This window comes from Symphalangus syndactylus, chromosome 24 (assembly GCF_028878055.3).
Source record: "Symphalangus syndactylus isolate Jambi chromosome 24, NHGRI_mSymSyn1-v2.1_pri, whole genome shotgun sequence".
Lineage (NCBI taxonomy): Eukaryota > Metazoa > Chordata > Mammalia > Primates > Hylobatidae > Symphalangus > Symphalangus syndactylus.
This window is the reverse complement of record NC_072446.2, coordinates 12,627,142-12,646,449: the sequence shown is the minus strand read 5'-3', so window position 1 is coordinate 12,646,449 and position 19,308 is coordinate 12,627,142. Positions and strand designations below refer to the sequence as shown.

The 19,308-nt window shown below is 32.0% G+C and overlaps 1 protein-coding gene across 2 annotated transcripts in view; it reads right to left on the bottom strand.

The window, feature by feature from the left end:
* Positions 1 to 19,308, bottom strand: part of SYCP2 (synaptonemal complex protein 2) — a 101,456-nt gene that overhangs the window by 36,482 nt on the left and 45,666 nt on the right. For both annotated transcript variants that reach the window (XR_008654597.2, XM_055266138.2), the window contains 12 exons: positions 17,808 to 17,935; positions 17,034 to 17,070; positions 13,127 to 13,197; positions 12,972 to 13,029; positions 12,473 to 12,528; positions 12,002 to 12,059; positions 11,349 to 11,517; positions 9,067 to 9,104; positions 8,435 to 8,605; positions 6,330 to 6,528; positions 4,862 to 5,067; positions 852 to 1,037 (listed from right to left, as the gene is read on the bottom strand). Coding sequence is in view for 1 of the 2 variants with exons in the window: in XM_055266138.2 (XP_055122113.1) it covers positions 852 to 1,037; positions 4,862 to 5,067; positions 6,330 to 6,528; positions 8,435 to 8,605; positions 9,067 to 9,104; positions 11,349 to 11,517; positions 12,002 to 12,059; positions 12,473 to 12,528; positions 12,972 to 13,029; positions 13,127 to 13,197; positions 17,034 to 17,070; positions 17,808 to 17,935 (1,377 nt within the window). In the remaining variant the exon portion in view is untranslated. The remainder of the gene's footprint in view (positions 1 to 851; positions 1,038 to 4,861; positions 5,068 to 6,329; positions 6,529 to 8,434; positions 8,606 to 9,066; positions 9,105 to 11,348; positions 11,518 to 12,001; positions 12,060 to 12,472; positions 12,529 to 12,971; positions 13,030 to 13,126; positions 13,198 to 17,033; positions 17,071 to 17,807; positions 17,936 to 19,308) is intronic.

Here is a 19,308-nt window from a genome sequence, read left to right as displayed (position 1 = left end):
AAAAAAATTCTGTAAATATGTTTCAATTCACATTTTATCACCTTTCTCAAACCCAAAAGCCAATGATTTTAAATGCTGTCAATTCTTTCTCAGATTGTTTCTATCCCTTCCTTTTCATCTCTAATATTTACCATGTGTTAACCTTGATTCTAAGTTGACCTCAATCTTCTTGTAATAGCTATGATGTGAGCTATTTTTTTTCTATTCCTGCTTTTCATTTCTTTCTTATTAGGATTCCATTTCTTTCAGTCAGGAAATGAGGACACAAAAAACTAAAGTTTAAACTATTCTTCTTTCAAACCACATCTTTCACATCTAACCTTATGTTATACTATTTGAATATACAGGTTTTTTTACTTAGTAATCTTTACATAGGTTACTTATTTTTCTCCACTTAATCTACATATACCTACCCATCCACTTAGGTCTAGCTCAAATCGCAGCCCTCTCCAAGTTGTAAAATTCTGTCTTGATTTTCTATATTTTACAGGTTATTAAAATATTTTTATTGATGGATGGATGGGCTTTTATGCTGGCAGGAAGTTCAACCAAATACCTATATATTCACGAAACCAGAAAGTGCCAATTGTAAATATGCAATCCGGGGTTCAGCAGTGGTATCCTCACTATTTGAGACCTTACTACTCTCATTTTAGAAGTTTCAACTTTCTTCTATCAAAAAATATTTTTCTATGATCAAGCCATTCTATATACTTTAAACATCAGATTTTCAGGTAATAACAGTTGAAAAGCATTAAAATATTATAATTACCACTAAAGGTCAGTAATCTGAGTCTTATAAGAACCATCTTAGTGTAAGGAAAATTTATAAGTTATAGTACCATACTTACCTCTCTTTTGCTTTGTATATAATTTTCATTGATATTTGGAGATTCAATTTCCATAAGCCGTTTTTCTGAACTATAACTGCTTACATCTGAATAGCTGTTACGGTTTTGTGTTTCTTGTGTAAGTACCAGAGAACTTATTTTTTTTCTATTTACAATAGTATTACTCTTAGTTGGAGTACATCTGGGCTATGAATGAAGACATACAAAAACCCAATAAGAAGTTACAAAATTGTTCAAAGCCCCCCACTTCAAAAAGAGTTGAACATAAGAAACATTAAAGCAAAACTGCAAAACTACTTAATTCACTGCAAAAATGCAATTCCAATTCATAACTAAAAATAAAACATCCTTAGGCAAGTAGATTATTACTTTGATGATCAAAACCTGTAGATAAGGATCCCTGCTAGTATAGTTTCTATGCTCCAGAGGTCAAAGTCACCTTAACAAGAACACAAATAAGAATTTTTTTGCGTTTTCTGTTCCAATCTTCATGTGTAACATTTTACACGGCTGTCTATACAGAAAAGCCAAGAGAATCTAGGCAGACAATTATGATAAAATTCAGCAAGGTTGTTGGAGATAAAACAATCAATAGTTTTTCTATATAAAAATTTTAAAACTCAGAAAATGTAATTTTTAAAAAAAGTCTTTGATTTTAATACAGCAAAAAGACCCATAAAATACTTAAGAATTAATCTAACAACATTTCCTTTGTAGAAGACTTCGCCCAACTTTGTAGGAAATAAGACGAAAAAGTGGAGAAAGAAATGATGTGTAGATAAGAAAGATCAACATCAATATTGAAAAATGGCAATTCTTCCCTTAGACAAACTAATTCAAAAATGTATATGAATCAGTAAAGGGCCAAAGGAATTCTGAGGAATGGTAGGGCAGGGGGTATGTAACACTCTATAAATGTAAAATGACCCCAATTAAAGCAATGGTGGTATTAGCACAGAGATAGATAAACAGGCCAGTAAACAGTAAAATCTAATAGTGCCTAATCCAGGCCCATGTGATCACCCAGCCTATGACTAAATTAAGACTATTCCACTCCTGATGTTGCACTAATTTGATATGCATATGAAAAAGAAAGCCTGGAGAGACTCAAATCTAAAATAAGAAAATATTTTTATGACAATAGCTTAGGGGAAGATTTCTTGAACAACCCAAAAGATTGGTAAATTTGATTATGTCCTATCTTTTGTCATAGGGAAGTTGTGTAATTAAGCGAAAATATACATACTAGGAAAAGAATGTTTACATTGTATACAATGAATAAAGAATATCCAGAATATATTAAGAACTCATACAAATTTGTAAGAAAAATCAAACAATGCAATTTAAAAATAAGAAAACAAACAGGGAATTCACAAAATGGCCAAAATCATGTGAAAATACTCATTGATGCAATGAGTCAGGAAAATGCAAATTAAAGACACAACTTTCGGCTTACCAGACTGGCAAAAACAGAAACAACTGATAACACCTAGTTAGTTAAAACTGTAGAAAAATGAGCACTATCTCATGGCAGTGTTGAGAGTGTAAGCAGGTTCAACTACCATATATAAAGCAAATTTCCAACACCTTATTAAGAGTTGACAGTAAAGGGGCAGCATGGGGGAATGTCTCATGAGTGTCTAGCCAATGAATATGTAACTGTTAAAATTCCATCTAACACAGAGTAGCATCAAAGATGGTGGGTGGGGATTACCTAGGTTTGGAGATTTTGCAAGGTGGCATACTGAAGGGATTAAAGGATGCGGGGGAAAGTAAGAATGACAGAAACACAGGGATTGGTTCTAGGACCGCCTGTGGATATCAAAATCAGAAGATGCTCAAATCTGTGATATAAAATGGTTCAGTATTTGCATATAATCTATACACATCCTCCCATATACATATCTCTAGATTACTTATGATACCTAATACAATGTAAATACTCTTAAATAGTTGTTATATGTATTTTTTAGGAAATGGTGACAAGAAAAAAAGTCTGTACATGTTCCATACAGACACAATTAAAAATATATATTGTCGTCTGTGGTTGAATCCACAGATGTGGAACCCACAGATATGGAGGGCCGACTATATTGATAAAGGATCACAGGAGAATTTGTGTGAATTTCACTAGTGTGAAACTGGGTTTCAAATTGTGGTCTGTAGAAACTCAGAGTTTTGAAAATATGCCTTGGGGATTATTTGAGGGAAGGAGGTGAAGGAGGCTAGGTAGATCTAGGGTTTAGATCTCCTACCTCTACTTTAAACAGCATAGTTCCACTTTTATCTGTCTGACACACAATGGTCCCTCTTAGCTGCAGTTTTGCTTTCCAGTGTTTCAATAACTCATGCTCAACCATGGCCCAAAAATATTAAATGGAAAATTCCAGAAATCATTTATAAGTTTCAAATTGTGTATCATTCTGTGTGGTGCCATGAAATCGTTGGCCATCGGGCTGTCCTGCCTGGGATATGAATCATCACTTTGTCCAGAATATCCATGCTGTATATGCTACCTGCCTGTTAGTCAAGTAATAGCCATCTCAGTTATCAGATTGACTGTGGAGATATTGCAGTGCTCAAGTAACCCTTATTTTACTAAATAATGCCCCTCAAAAGCAAGAGTAGTGATGCTGTAGTGTATTGTTATAGTTGTTGTTTTGTCATTGTAATAATTTATAAATTGCAAATTTATAAGTTAATGTATAAATTAAACAATCATAGGTATGTATGTATAGGAAAAACAGATAGTATATATAGGGTTCAGTACTATCCTCCATTTCAGGCATCTGTTGGGGAGGTCTTGGAACGTATTCCCTGAGAATAAGGGGTGATTACTGTATAGAGTACAGATAAGAGTTTTGTAATAGGAATGATCACTTCCTAAGAGATACTACTAATTGTTCTACACATAAGAACTACACACATTTTCTAGATCTGAATAGGCTTATTCCTGCAATGCAGGTACTTCTTTCAGATTTCACCATAAAGTCTATGGCCTTTAATAACCTTTAGTTACAAAAATTACAAGTTGACAAAGTAAATTGACAATTTAGTTGAAAACAGTGTAATTACAATATTTGGTTTAGGTGTTTATACGGAAGTTTAACAGGTAAATGGTAGGAATATAAAAAGTAAATATATGTTGAAAAGAAATTCTTCATTCTTCCTCATCTATGTATCACATTATATGTATCATTTCTTCTTAAAATATAGTTGACCCTCCTGAAATCATGGATAGTGCCTAACCCTATTATACTATGCACAAATTTCTTTTTCCTAATTTCATGGAAAGAAGATTCATTCTTACCATAGATCTAAGCAACTTCCACATCCCTTATTTTTGGTTCCTTATTAAGCACAGAATATTCACCATTTCACTTAAAGGAAAACTTTATGGCTTCTCTTTGGCCTATCTGAATTGTCAGCATCAACACTCTTGCCCTTTGGCAGTATTGTTAAGTAAAATAAGGGTTACTTTAACACAAGCACTGCAATACCTCTACAGTTGATCTGATAACCAAGATGGCTACTATGTGACTAACAGGCAGGTAGGGTATACAGCATGGATACACTGGACAAAGGGTTGATTCACATCCCAGGAGGGACAGAGTGGATGTCTCAATATTCCATCACACTACTCAGAATTACACACAATGTAAAACATATGAATTGTTTATTTCTGCAATTTCTTATTTAATATTATCAGACCACAGTTGACTATAGGTAACTGAAACCTCAAAAAGTGAAACCACAAATAATGAGAAACTACTGTACTCTCCTGCTACCACATTATTTCTCCTGTATAGCTATACATTTATTTGTCTGTTAGGTTCATCAAGACTGGCAAGTATCTCTCTCTTGTCATTATGTGTCTCTCCCCCAAGACCCTAGACCAAACCCAAAACCTTAAATAGACAAGCAGTGTGTATCTGATTAAGATGATAGGGAAAATAACTTACTACCTTCAGATATATCTGATAAAGAAAAAAATATATATACATTCTCACCAAAAACAGTGGTCGTGGAATTGGTGAACAACTTTCACTTGCACACAGGAAGTTTTTCTCATTGTTTTTGGGTGACTTTATTGTACCTCCAACTCCACTGTTACTATTTAAGGATTCAAGTGATGAAGTTTTTGGATAAGGTGATATAGATTTTGTTATGCATTCATAATCCTGAGTAAAATCCTTTTCTGTTATTTTCTCTATACCTATATTGCATCAAAAAAAAAAACACAAGAAAACAGATGGCAAGCGTTATCATTGATGTCTGCTTTAGAAATAGCATGATTAACTTAAATTCTAAGAATTTGTCAAATCTTCAAATCTTAGCTGTAAAAAAGGATAGCTTTAAAAAAATTAAGACCAAGTTATATTTAAAATATTTACAAGACTGAAAAACAATAATGGCTGAATTTAAGATATACTTGTAACCACAAGAACTTTCAAAACATTTTCCAACAAAAATATCTACAGTACGACCTGAAATATAAGGATCAACCTAAGTATTATCTTGAGTATTCTGACATCATAGCTGATTGTGTTATACATACACATCACAAAATTTTATGATTGAAAAAGGCTTGAGAAATCATGCGCTCTACATCTTTCACATAAAAATTAGAAAATTTATTGCTGGAATAAATCTTAATACAAATAAATCCTCAGACATTTTCAGATCAAATTAGCGCATGTACATCTGTCTTCTGAGTATGCGCTTATATGAAATTTCATAGTGGTCCTTAGTACTGAGAACACAATAGCTACTTTAGAGGAAGCAGAAGTATACTAACTGATTTAAGTCTTGTATTTTAACTGAAATGATTAGCATTTAGAAATGCTTTAAAATGTCCTTACAAGGAAACAAAAATGGTATAAAAAGGGCAAACTTTTACTTTCTGTACTAGAAAGGCATACACATATACCAGAGCTCCAAAGAATATGAATTTTTCTTTAGCAATCATTTAAAAATAAAAGCAAAACCTCAACTGTATACGGTATTAATTCACTGTGGGTCCACAGAATGAGCAAGATATTCTTTGGACTTTTGTCAATGAAATGTAAATAGAAAAAAACAGAATTCTCCATAAATTCTCATGTTATTAAATATATATTGAGCTAAAAAAGCACATTAAAATTAAGTACTTATTTAAGATTAAGTGATAATTTGTGAATATATATTAAATATTTTCCATATTAAAGCATTTGATCTTTAACTTCCTAACATGAAAAACTTCAGTATCCTAGTAGCATTGTTCCCATGTTATCAAAAGTCAAGTTACTAGCATTAACTAGCTTTCATAAAATGAAGCTAAAATAAAACTAAAAAAAATAAAACTAGCTAAAATGAAGTTTTAACTAGTATAATCATAAATGCCCCTCAAAATTAGTCTTAAAATTGTATTTTCCCATAATTAGAGTTATAGAAAACTACTGAATATTCAAGTAAAGAAAAAAACGAAGTTATACTGACATCTCGTTACTTCTATAGATGATGGACTGCCAGATAAAGATCTGGGAGATAAGTCAAGGCAATTATCTCGTATAGTATCTTTTAGTAGAGATGAGTTTTTCCATTGTTTTGATAGTTCCTTTTCTGTTTCAGCACAGAAGACTTTCTGTTGTTTCTTTGGTAGCTTTACCATTTTCATTCTGGAGTGGATATTCTCCTCCTAAATGTATCAATAACTTTCAAATTATACTCAAGTACAAACATTTACACTTGGACACATAAATTATATTCAAATATTTATTAAATGTTGTATATTACCACATACAGGCATAACAAGGACCTAGACATGGGTAGTGAAAGACTTTCTAATATACTAGAAGCCATAAGACAAATTCACAGGAGAATATAATACATTTACTATAATAAATACCTTAAGAGATACAAATAGCCTTCTTTGAGGGTTCAAAGAAGATTATATCCAGTTTAGGGAAATTAGAAAGCATTCCTAAATTTCATAGTATTTGAGATACTAAGGAGTTCGTGAAAGAAGGTAGAAAGGGAAAGACATACTGTGAATAGAGAAGACTTTGCAAGAACAGAGGGAGTTGAGAAGCATAGGTCTTATTTGGGAGTCACAGGTTATACTATCTGACCATTTCACAGTTCTGGGCATATACTGGAGAAGGGTAGAAAAAAGCTTGGAATGGCATTTTGATGCTTTGAATATCTGACAATAGAGATATTTTTAGGGTCTTCCTTTGAAGAGGGATAAGATGAGAGGTGGCTTGAGAAGGCATATGACTATTTGTATGGTAAACTTCCTTTAAGAAGTGATAGAAGGCTGGGCACGGTGGCTCACGCCTGTAATCCCAGCACTTTGGGAGGCTGAGGCGGGCAGATCACGAGGTCAAGAGATCGAGACCATCCTGACCAACATGGTGAAACCCAGTCTCTACTAAAAATACAAAAATTAGCTGGGCATGGTGGCACGCGCCTGTAGTCCCAGCTACTAGGCAGGCTGAGGCAGGAGAATTGCTTGACACTGGAGGCGGAGGTTGCAGTGAACCAAGATGACACCACTGCACTCCAGCCTGGTGACAGAGCGAGGCTGTGTCTCAAAAAAAAAAAAAAGAAGTGATAGAAAATGTAGACCTAAGTTAGGAAGTCTTTAAAGTATTTTGGGTAAGAGATAAGACTGCAAACAAGAAGAGATGGAAGTTTATGATGTCAAATCAGCACACTGTACTGTTCAGAAACCTATCTTTAGTGCCAGACTCTCTGGTTTCAAATCCTAGACCTACCACCACTTCCTTGTTGTGTGACCTTGAGCAAATTCCTTCTCTCTGAGCCTCAATTTTCTCAGTTGTAAAATGGGATGACAGTAATAGTACTAATTACCTATAGTACTTCTGATATTTTAAGACATTAAATCTGTAAAGTGCTTAATATAGCAGTTGGCACATTGTAAGCACTACATATATTTATATACTATACACATACACTGTATGTGCATATGTACAGTGGTTACTATATATAGTAACATATGTATTAAGTATATATATTTTTCCATAATTGGAGTTATAGAAAACTATTGAATATTCAAGTAAAGAAAAAATGAAATTATACTGACATTACTTCTGTGATGATAGACTGCCAGACAAATAAATAAATATTTAACTTTGCTTTCAAGAACAGGTGACTGGGAATGTGTCTGGACATTATGAGACATAAGGAAGAAGTCAGGGATGGTGACAGGTGGGCCGGTGTGTAAGAAGAACCTCAGACACCAATATTTTGCTTTCACTCAACAGATACACAGCTTCTCCATGCTATACTTTGTTAAAGCTTAATTTTAGAAGATTAAGTACTTCTCCATTTCAAAGATACTATCACAAAGTTATAATTTCACTAGATTCAGACATCTGTTTTATAACAAAAATGCCAAGTTATTACAAAATTTAGCATTATATTGCCTAAGGGCAAACTTCTAGAATTATTATTTAAGTTTTGTCATATAGGAAGTTAACTCTTAAGAAGTAACAAGATAAATTTGACATTTTTTACAAAAATATGTATTTAGTATTTTAAGAGGCTTTTAGAAATTAATCTGAACTGTATCTACTTACCTTTACTAGTAAGTTCTCTTTAAATGAATGTGAAAATTCTTGTTCACACTCTGATTCTGAATTTGAGAGATCTTTATAATTTTTTTTTGTTTTGGTTGCTTTTCGTGGAAGTCTGATTCTTCCTTCCAGAATTGTCTTGTCCGTCTTTTTGGTGGTATTTTTACTGGATGTCTTTAGGAGAAAAATTCCTGAATATTATTAGATCAATATTTGAGGTACAAGAAATATAAGCAATTTGCTATAAAATTGGCACTGTGACAAGTTTTACATAAAATATTTGTAAGAATGATTCTTGATTAACATACTTTAAATTAATGGATTTTATCTTCCCATTCCAGTTATCTTCTTTACCATCTCTGTATCTCTACCATTAAGTCCCTGAGAAGCCTGATATATACTATCTAACTGAAGTAAAAGAGATTTTAAAAATACCTAAAAGCACAGAATAAAATGGAGTCAAATAAAGGCCAATGTGATTTAAAAAGAAACAGGAGAAAGTGTGCAGAAGAAGGAACAGGTACATAAAACACATAACTGATAACAAGGATAAAATTATGAGATGATGAATTATTTTTATATGATAAGAAAAAATAATTTTAAAGGCATGTTTGAACACAAACTTCTTGGCTTACCATTTTAGAGCTTGGTTGTCCCTTTTCCAAGGATGATCCTGCAATTCAGAAAAATAAGGTTAAATTTTCACAGTAAATAAGAATAGGCATTAAATTTATTAAAACATCATTTCAGCATATTTAAATTAAAATAATAAAAAATAGTAAGTTTTTAAAGCATTTGTTAGCATTTAATAAGTGAACCTCCATGTGGCCTCAGGCCACCAGGATACCAACCCTCCTGACACCGTAATCTTCTCCTCACCTCTTCTGCTGAAGAATCTGGCCTCACAATACACTACTTTGGAAGCTTTTCCTTTCCCAGAACTTTTTAGTAGCCAATTGTACCATATCTCTGATTGGCACCATCTTTAAACTCATTCAAAAATGTAATTTTCAAGAATTGATAACTTTTACTGTATAGTGTTTGGTATGATATGAATTGCCAGTTTTCCTCCCTCTCCTTTATTTTATAGAACTTTTTAGACATATAAGATAATATGTCAGCATAAGTTATAAAGTTAACACCTATAAATCCACCACTCAATTTAAGAACCAGATTGTGTATAATGCTGAATCTACTTACGTATGCTCTCTTACACCATCCTCCGTGTCCCTCCTGCTAAAAGGTAACTACTGTCCTGAAATCTGCAGGTCTTAGTTACTTGCTTTAAAAACAAGTTTTATTACACAGATATATATCTCTAAACAATATAATGAGATTTATAAAATATCATGTCCTGTATAATATCCTATGATTTATTTTCCATACATCACAATGTTATAAGATTTACCCATATTATTGATAGCAGCTTTAGTCCCACTTCCCTTTTTTGCCTTTCAACCATAATGTTATCTTTCCAAATATTCTCTGAAACCTAAGAAATAAGATTATCCAAGCAAAGGAAGCAAAGCTGTTTTGGAAGAAAGGTCCTCTAATCTTGGCAATAAGTCAACTCAAACACATTAACTTATAGTTACTCAATAATTTAAACAAAAGAATTCATACAGAATTTCAATTTCATAAGTTAAATTTTATAAATATTTAGTGATGACACTAACTTCTAACATCTTCCTGAGATCTCTAATCTTCTACTTTATGTTATAAATGTTTTTATTTGTACATCTTCCCACTAGACTGTAAGCTCCCTGAGGGCATGTGAATCTTACTATATTTACCTTTGGCTGCTTCAAGGTTCAGACTATGATGCAATCTAGCCTCACCTCTCACCATTTTCCCGTAAATATGATTTATGTACCAAATACCTCAATACTGCATTCCCTGAATATACTATGCTATTCCATACTTGTCTCCCTTTTATATATGATAATCCTGCTGCTTTACTTCCTCATGTATCTGGTGACCTCTCACCTAAATTTCAAGATTCAGCTTCATTTCTAAACACATGCCAAAATTCACTTCTATTTTTAGGTAACTACTGGTTATTTTTAATCCTGAAATAAAAGCTGAAGCCTTTAAAATAAATATACATTTAATTGAAAAGCACAGAGTTAAGTCTTCTTTTAAAAATGCAACATATAAAATCTTTGTTTTAGCAAACGTTGAAATTGATGTTTAGCTATGAAAATGGTAATTCTCTCTAGCCAAAACTTATACCTGGAACTCTTACCAACTGCTTCAGGAGATTCACTATCAGAAAGAGAAAGCAGAAGCCACTTTCTAGGAAAATACTTCGTGGAAAACTTAGACCCAAAAAAAAAAATCTGGAAGAAAATTGTTTTCCTTTTGATATATTTTCTGTGTCTATATAAATTCCTAAAAAAGGATGCATGTTGGATGCAGCAAGAAGATGGGATATTTAGTAAAAAAAAAAAAAAAAAAATATATATATATATATATATATATATACACATACACATATATGTATTTTATACACACACACACATAAATGTAAACACATGTAAATATATATAGGCTAGTGTCAAAGTTCAAGCCTTGGTCTTAAAGGTGTTGGGTTCATGAGTACTTGGTATATTATTCACAATAATTAGCTAAATAACTGGATAATACTGGGCCATGAGTAGACAAGTGACGAGAATCATGAGCCAAGGATAATGATAAGTCATAATTTGTGTCCCTAAGGTCCTATTAAAAATAAAATTTAAATATAACTGTATTACCAAAATAAAACAAAAAACATAAAACTGTAGTGTTTTGTCCTAGCCATGAAAGTATGTAGTAATGAACAGTCTAAATACAATAAGCTTATATAAAGCATTTTAAATAATTGAAATAAATTGTAAAATCATTTGCAACATTTATCCAAAAGACAATTTCTTACTTGATTTTCCACTTTTATGATTCTTCACATTTTTATTTCTGCTATAGTCTATTAGCTGTGGTTTTGATTTTGGTTCTCTTAGCCAGCTAATATCAGTCTTGCTGTCATCACATCTGTACTCTGTTTCAGTATCACTAAACAGATTTTTCTTTTGATGATTAGTTATAATCTATAAAAAAAAGTTTGAAACACATGAAGAAATACTACATCTCATTATGTCATGCAAGGTAAGTTAAACCAAAACAACAACAACAACAACAAAAAACAACCCAAAACAGGAAAGCTTGTCGTTTCTTAACATCCTAATTTAGGATGGCATTAATAACCTATCCAAGAAAGTCACTTGGAAAACCAGATCAGATAGTGATATTTGTATTTTGGTGCTGATGTTGTTAATTCAAAGTTAAATCAAAACAACTTATTTCCAGAGAGATATAACCTAATAGTATATACATTAAAAAAACTAAACGTGTCATTTCTTTTATTAGATGATTACAAATAGCTGAAGACCATAAGAAAATTCATAACAGGAATGTGGATAGTTGCATAAATAAAACAATCAAAATATTTTTGTTTTCTTGTTTTTGATAATCTGTAACATTAAAAATTAAGAGAAATACTACCAATAGACATATTGAGATATCATAACTTACTTTTTTATCTTTTGTTTTGACAGAAGATTTAAGTTCATCATGATTCCTTGGACCTACCCTTAAACAAAAATATGTATTAATTAAAAAATACCCTTCATACTTGTTTTCTTAAGGTAACACACAGTGGACAATTAGACCTGAGTTTTCAGTCTTAACTCTTTCACTAATTAACTATATTATTCTAGTCAAGCCACTTATCCTCTCTGACCTCAGTTATAAAATAACTATGTTGGATTAAAGAACTACTAAGTCTTTTCAGCTTTATGATCTAGGATATACAACTAACATTCAAAGTGATGATAATTTGCATATTAAAGAGTAAATGCTGAAGTAACAGAATCATAATGGAAGTAATAATGACTAGCATTTTTATTCACTCTTCTCATTTGTTAAAAAACTTTAAGACTGGGAGGAGATATTTAAGAGAAAAAAAAGATTATCAGAATATTTTAATCTAATAAAAATACCTACAATCTGATCGACTTATCCGCACAGGCTTCTTTAGCTGTAGCTTGAAACTCTTGGATCTATATTGTAAATAAACATTAAAAAAAAAAGAGGTGTCAGTGTCAAAATAAACAAGAATTAAAAGGAATAAACATAAAATCTAGTTTTGCTTTACAAAATCATAAGATTTGACATAAAATTAACTTTACTACAATATTTGTATTTGAAAATACAATACAGTAAAAATAAAATAGTTTTTTTTTCATCAATAAGAAAGGTGATTTTCTTGGTAGTGAAGACTTTCTACCCCATAATTGCTTTTCTCTACCTTATTCCAAAACAAAAATTAAAAAAAAAAAGCCACCTAAATATACGTAGGCTGGTTATCCAAAATATTATTACATATTTCTTAAAAATTTTAAAGCATATGAGGATGCACATTAAAAACATACTATCTAATAACTGCATGGTAAATACAATGTAACTTCTGAGTAAATACAAAGTATCTTGATTTTTAGCTTACTCCAAGTTTTATGATAGGGTCATCAGCTCCATTCAAATTAAAACTGTAAACATCATTCCTGTGAAAATGAAGAGCAATATTAGCTCCACTTAAAATAAATATGTGTAGTCTCTTCAAATATGAAGAAAATGAAAAATATTACAAAAAATACTTACACTGGGCATTCAGAAGTAACATTAACAAAAGTAGTCTTCAGTTTTCTGTAGCTTTTTTTCTGAACTTTTTCCTAAATACAAAAGAGGGTTATAAAAAAATCATTAAATGGCTAACAGGTATATGAAAAAATGCTCAACAGCACTAATCAGAAATGCAAATCAAAAAATGAGATGTCATCTCACCTCAGTTAAAATGGCTTGTACCAAAAAGGCAATAACAGATGCTAGTGAGGATGTGGGTCTCATACACTGTTGGTGGAATGCAAATGGTGGTACAACCACTGTGAATAACAGTGTGAAGTTTCCTCAAAAAACTAAAAATAGAACTACAGTACGATCCAGCAAGTTACTGAGTATATATCCAAAAGAAAGGAAATCAATACACAAACGAGGTATCCGCACACCCATGTTTACTGCAGCATTATTGAAACCTAAGTGTCCATCAGTGGATAAATGCATAAAGAAAATGTGGTATGTGTATATACAATGGAATATTATTCAGCAATAAAAAAAAGAATGAAATCCTGTCACTTGTAGCAACATGGATGTAACTGGAGGCCAAAGTAAAGTGAAATAAGCCAAACACAGAAAGACAAATATCACATGTTCTCACTCATACGTGGGAGCTAAAAAAGTAAATCTTATGGAGATAGAGCGTAGAATGGTGATTATCAGAGGCCAGGAAGAGTAGGAAGGAGTAGGGGAGGAATTAAGGGATTAAAAAAATATATATATTACCAGCGAAATGTACACTTAAAAATCATAAAGATGGTAAATTTTATATGTATATTTTACCTCAACAAAAAAACCTGTACATTACTCTATGTGGCAAACAAATAATGTGCATTTTTCAGTACACCAACATGGCACATGTATACACATGTAACCTGCACATTGTGCACATGTACCCTAAAACTTAAAGTATAACAAAATAAAATAAAAAATAAATATTTTTCTAGTTGTGCTTCCACTAACATAAATCTTACATTTGTAACATTCTCCTTAAACTGAATAAAAATATATGCAAAATAAATTAAATCACCACCCATAAATATAATTGCACTCCTAGGGCTGGGCACAGTGGCTTACACCTGTAACACCAGCACTTTGGGAGGCCAAGGTGGGTGGGTCACCTGAGGTCAGGAGTTCAAGACCAGCCTGACCAATATAGTGAAACCGTCTCTACTGAAAATACAAAAATTAGCTGGGCATGGTGGCATGCACCTGTAGTCCCCGCTACTCAGGAGGCTGAGACAGGAGAATTGCTTGAACCTGGGAGGCAGAGGTTGCAGTGAGCAAAGATCACGCCACTGCACTCCAGCCTGGGGGACAGAGCAAGACTCTGTCTCAAGAAAAAAAAAAAAAGATATCTGCATTCCTATGTTCATAGTAGTAGTATTTATAATAATCAAAACATGGAAACTAAGTATTCATTGACATATGAATGGATAAAGAAATTGTGGTGTGTGTATGTATACGAAGAAATATTATTCAGCCTTAAAAATAGTATATCCTGAAATTTGCTATAACGTGGATGAACCAAGAGGACATTATGCTAAGTGAAAGAACCAGACAGAAAGAAAAATACTGCATGATCTCCCTTATATGTGGCATCTTAAAAAAAAAATTCAAATCTATAGAAATAAGATAATAAAACAGTGGTCACCAGAGGATGGCAGGAGGGAAGGAAAAAGGGAGACCAAAGGATACAAAGTTGCAGATATGTAGGATGAATTAAGTCTAGAGATATAATGCAGAACATGAGGACTATTAATAGTATTGTATAGTACACCAACTATATATAATACAGTATTGTATTATATAATAGGTTGTTGCACCAACCTATTATATTTGGGATATTTGCTAAGAGTAGATTTTATGCGTTCTTGCCACATACACACAATTAATTTGATTATAGTAACCATTTCACTATACCATGTTATACATCTTAAATATATACAATAAAAAAACACTTTTTTAAATATTGAAGACTTAAATAGTAAAAATATAATAGAAAATACTGTAAATCTAATAAAATCCTTTAACCTTAATACTTACTGACGTTGTATGTAAATAAATCACCTCCTTACTGGAATTCTATAAGCTAAATTTTGGTGATGCCATGATCACAAACCAAGCATGCTTCTACTTTGTTTTGGACTCTCATTTGCTTTAAACTCTTAAACAGAAAACTTTGAGAGAGGCTAAGGTTTATGTAAAATCTCATGTAAAAGAGTCAAAAAGCTATTAATTAACTAGTATTGTTAGGAAAAAAATATGTGTTAAATTATTCATACAGCCTACAACTAAAAATATATTCAACCAGATCTCAAAGTAGTGAGGGCAAAAACAGAAGTTAAATAAAATAACATTTAATAAATTAATTGTAATATACTGTATTAAAGAAATGTACTATGATTAGATATCACTAAATAATTGATTACTGATCAGAAATAATTAGTAAGTTCGAAATATTAAACCTAAAACATTAATTTCATGTTGTGATTCATCTTCAATTTATTTCTTTCGGTTATTTTATATAGAAGTATTTGCATTATTTTAAAAAGGTTATCTCTCAATATATTACTCCTCTGATCATTTATCTGACTTATCCTTCCCAGTATGATTTTTACCAGTGCTTGCATACATATGTTCATTCACCTGTTGAATCTTTTGTGTGCTGTTACAGAATATGTAAAAATGAGCAAAGATGTTAAAGAAGGTAAGCAAAGGCAGCAATGGTATTATAGAGGATACAAAGGTGAGCACAAAAATATTACATAAAATACAAAGATGATTCAAAATAAAGTACAGTGAAAAAACAGAAGAAAAAACCCATGAGTAAAATAGCAAAAATAAATAAAAATTTAAAAGGTACCAAAACACTCTATTGTACAGATTCAGAATTCTTGCCAAATGGGTTTTTGAGTCAGGGCATCTTGGAAAGTTTTCATAAGGAAGGTACAAAGCAAGACTTGCAAAGAGAAATATTTTAATAATCAGATAAGAGGGTGAGAGAGCCTGCTGACTTAGTTCAAAGTTCATTGCAAAGGGAGAAGAAAAAGAGAATAAATACTTAGGAAAGACTTACTTCAGGAAACCTCAAGTTATGTTTCAGTTAAACATGACATGCCTAGAAAATTAAGAAACAAGACAATCTTTTAAAGGGACAAGTGAGCCAGTCTATGTTTCCATTTAATTCAATAAGCAATAGGGACCAAAAAAAGGTTTCTGAACATGAAAGTGACATGATTGGAGCTGTGTGCTTTAGAAAGAAAAAAAGCTGGTAGTGAATGTAATGTAAGGATTGACACAGAGAAATGCTAGAGGCAAAGAAAATTATTAATACATAAAGCCTATTAACAATCCAGAGATTAGAAATCAGAACCAAAACTGGACTAATAGGAGTTGGCCTCGACAGGAGAGAAAACATTCAAGAAGAACTTATAGAGGGTGAACTTCAAAACTTGAAATATTCAGTGGACACAGAGAGCAACTGTGAGGAATTAGAAAAAAGATAATTTATATTATAAGCCTGGATAAAGAGTAAAGGTTTTTTTAAACAAAATTGGAACTTCAGTAGGATCTAATTGTTAGGAGAGTTGGGATCGGCTATTAAAAAAATACACACACACACACACACACACGATAAGGATATACTGAATCATGTACCAAAAAGTAAAAATATTATGCTCATATATGTAAAAGAAGCTTTTTATTTGAAAAACAGAAGGTTGGAGGGCTATTTTGAGTACTTGCTATTAAACCTGTCAGTGGTTATCATTCATTTAGCAATATTCTAAAAACATCATATCAAATTCCATTTTACCACTATGCTATTTTAGTGTTTATGGTCAAATATTGAGTTTGACTACAGATTTGGTGAAGTTAAGTAAATAACACCTACCTTACTGAGTTGTACAACAGGTTTGTTTGAAAAACCACTGTAAAAAAAGATTTTATCAAAATTGAAAAAGCAAATAAGTATCAATAGAATATTTTTCATAAGCAATTTTATTTACAATAAACCATATTTGTCACTAAATTTATATTCAACGTTAAAAATAACCAAAATGTAACAGTAATAGTCTGATGGTTTTGCTACTTCACTCACAGTAAATAGCACTTATAATAGAGCATTCGAAGCTGAATCATTAATGCAGCAGAAAGTGTGAATTTAAAATGAATGATTACACCATAAGAATCATTTATTCATGACCTACAGTAAGGCCAGAATTAACTTGAATTAACAACCTGATAGACTATAAATAGACATTTTGTAATAAACAATCTTTGGAAAGACTGCAAAAAATGTACTATTTAATACAAAAAAACTCATATCTGGTTAAATTTTGTATTTCGTTAAGCAGTGTATTTAAATATATTTATTTATTCATTACTAGATTAAGTACAGTGTCTACATCCTAAAGATTTTTAAAATGGTACGCTGTGTTGATGTGTTTTTTGATCCTATATAAAATGTAATTAGACAATATTTCAAATTTAGTTCCCTTCCTGTGTAATTTAAACACCTACTATTTATAAAAGTATTAAGTAACCATGTGTTTTCTACTGAAAAGTTACATTATCTGAACCTGTGTTTAAAATTAACCTTTTCAAAATTGTGTAACATAGTTGTATCTGTCAGAAAAATATTCATGTCTGAAATTTAAGAACATACCTGTTAATCAAAGACTCCTTTAATTTTCTTGTAGACTTGATGTCATCTTTTGTTTTGTATCTTTTATTGATTTGGCTTATCAAGGATTCTGCTGCATTGGTAAATTCTTTCCCTTTTGACTTTTCTCTCTGAAAAAATTTGTAAGTTACTTTTAAACTCTACCAGTTAATCTTCAAAGGAAAAATAAAGGCTGAAAAAAACTTTTAAGATAAATCTGGTTCTATTTATACCTGTAAAGAGAAATAAAGAGAGTCAACCAGTAAGTTTGAGCTTTGTTAGGCATTAAAATAACTCAAATTTTTTTTTATTATACTTTAAGTTCTAGGGTACATGTGTACAACATGCAGGTTTGTTACATATGTATACATGTGCCATGCTGGTGTGCTGCACCAATTAACTAGTAACTTACATTAGGTATATCTCCTAATGCTATCCCTACCCCCTTCCCCTACCCCACGACAGGCCCCAGTGTGTGATGTTCCCCTTCCTGTGTCCAAGTGTTCCCATCGTTCAGTTCCCACCTACGAGTGAGAACATGCAGTTTTTTTGTCCTTGCAATAGTTTGCTGAGAATGATGGTTTCCAGCTTCATCCATGTCCCTACAAAGGACATGAACTCATCCTTTTTTATGGCTGCATAGTATTCCATGGTGTATATGTGCCACATTTTCTTAATCCAGTCTATCATTGATGGACATTTGGGTGGGTTCCAAGTCTTTGCTATTGTGAATAGTGCCACAATGAACATATGTGTACATGTGTCTTTATAGCAGCATGATTTATAATCCTTTGGGTATTACCCAGTAATGGGATGGCTGGGTCAAATGGTATTTCTAGTTCTAGATTCTTGAAGAATTGCCACACTGCCTTCCACAATGGTTGAACTAGTTTACAGTCCCACCAACAGTGTAAGTGTTCCCTTTTCTCCACATCCTCTCCAGCACCTGTTGTTTTTAACAGAACTGTACAGAATGCTTTGTAGACATTTTTAAAAATGTTTCTACCCATAAGAATAAAAAACTGAAAAAAGGAGAAACCATTTCTTTGAAACGATCAATAAAATTGATAAACCTTTAGTCAGGTTAACTAAGAAGAAAGAGGAAAAAAAACCAGAAATTACTATCAGAAATGAAAGAAGGGCCATCACTGCTGATCACATAGACATTAAAATAATAAGTCAATATTATGAACTCCATGCCCGCAAATGTCATAGGCTAGATGAAATGGACCAATTCCTTGAAGACACAATCTACCAAAACTTATGTAAACAGAAACAGATCATCTGACTAGGCCTATATCTATTAAAGAAATGGAATGAATACTTGATATCCTACCAAAACAAAACACCAAAACGAATTCACTTGTGAACTCTATCAAACATTTAAGGAAGAAATTATGCCAATTCTCCACAATCTTCTACAAGATAGAAGAGTAGGAACTACTTCCTAACTTAGTCTATGAGGCCAATATCCCCTTAATACCAAAACCAAAGACATTACACA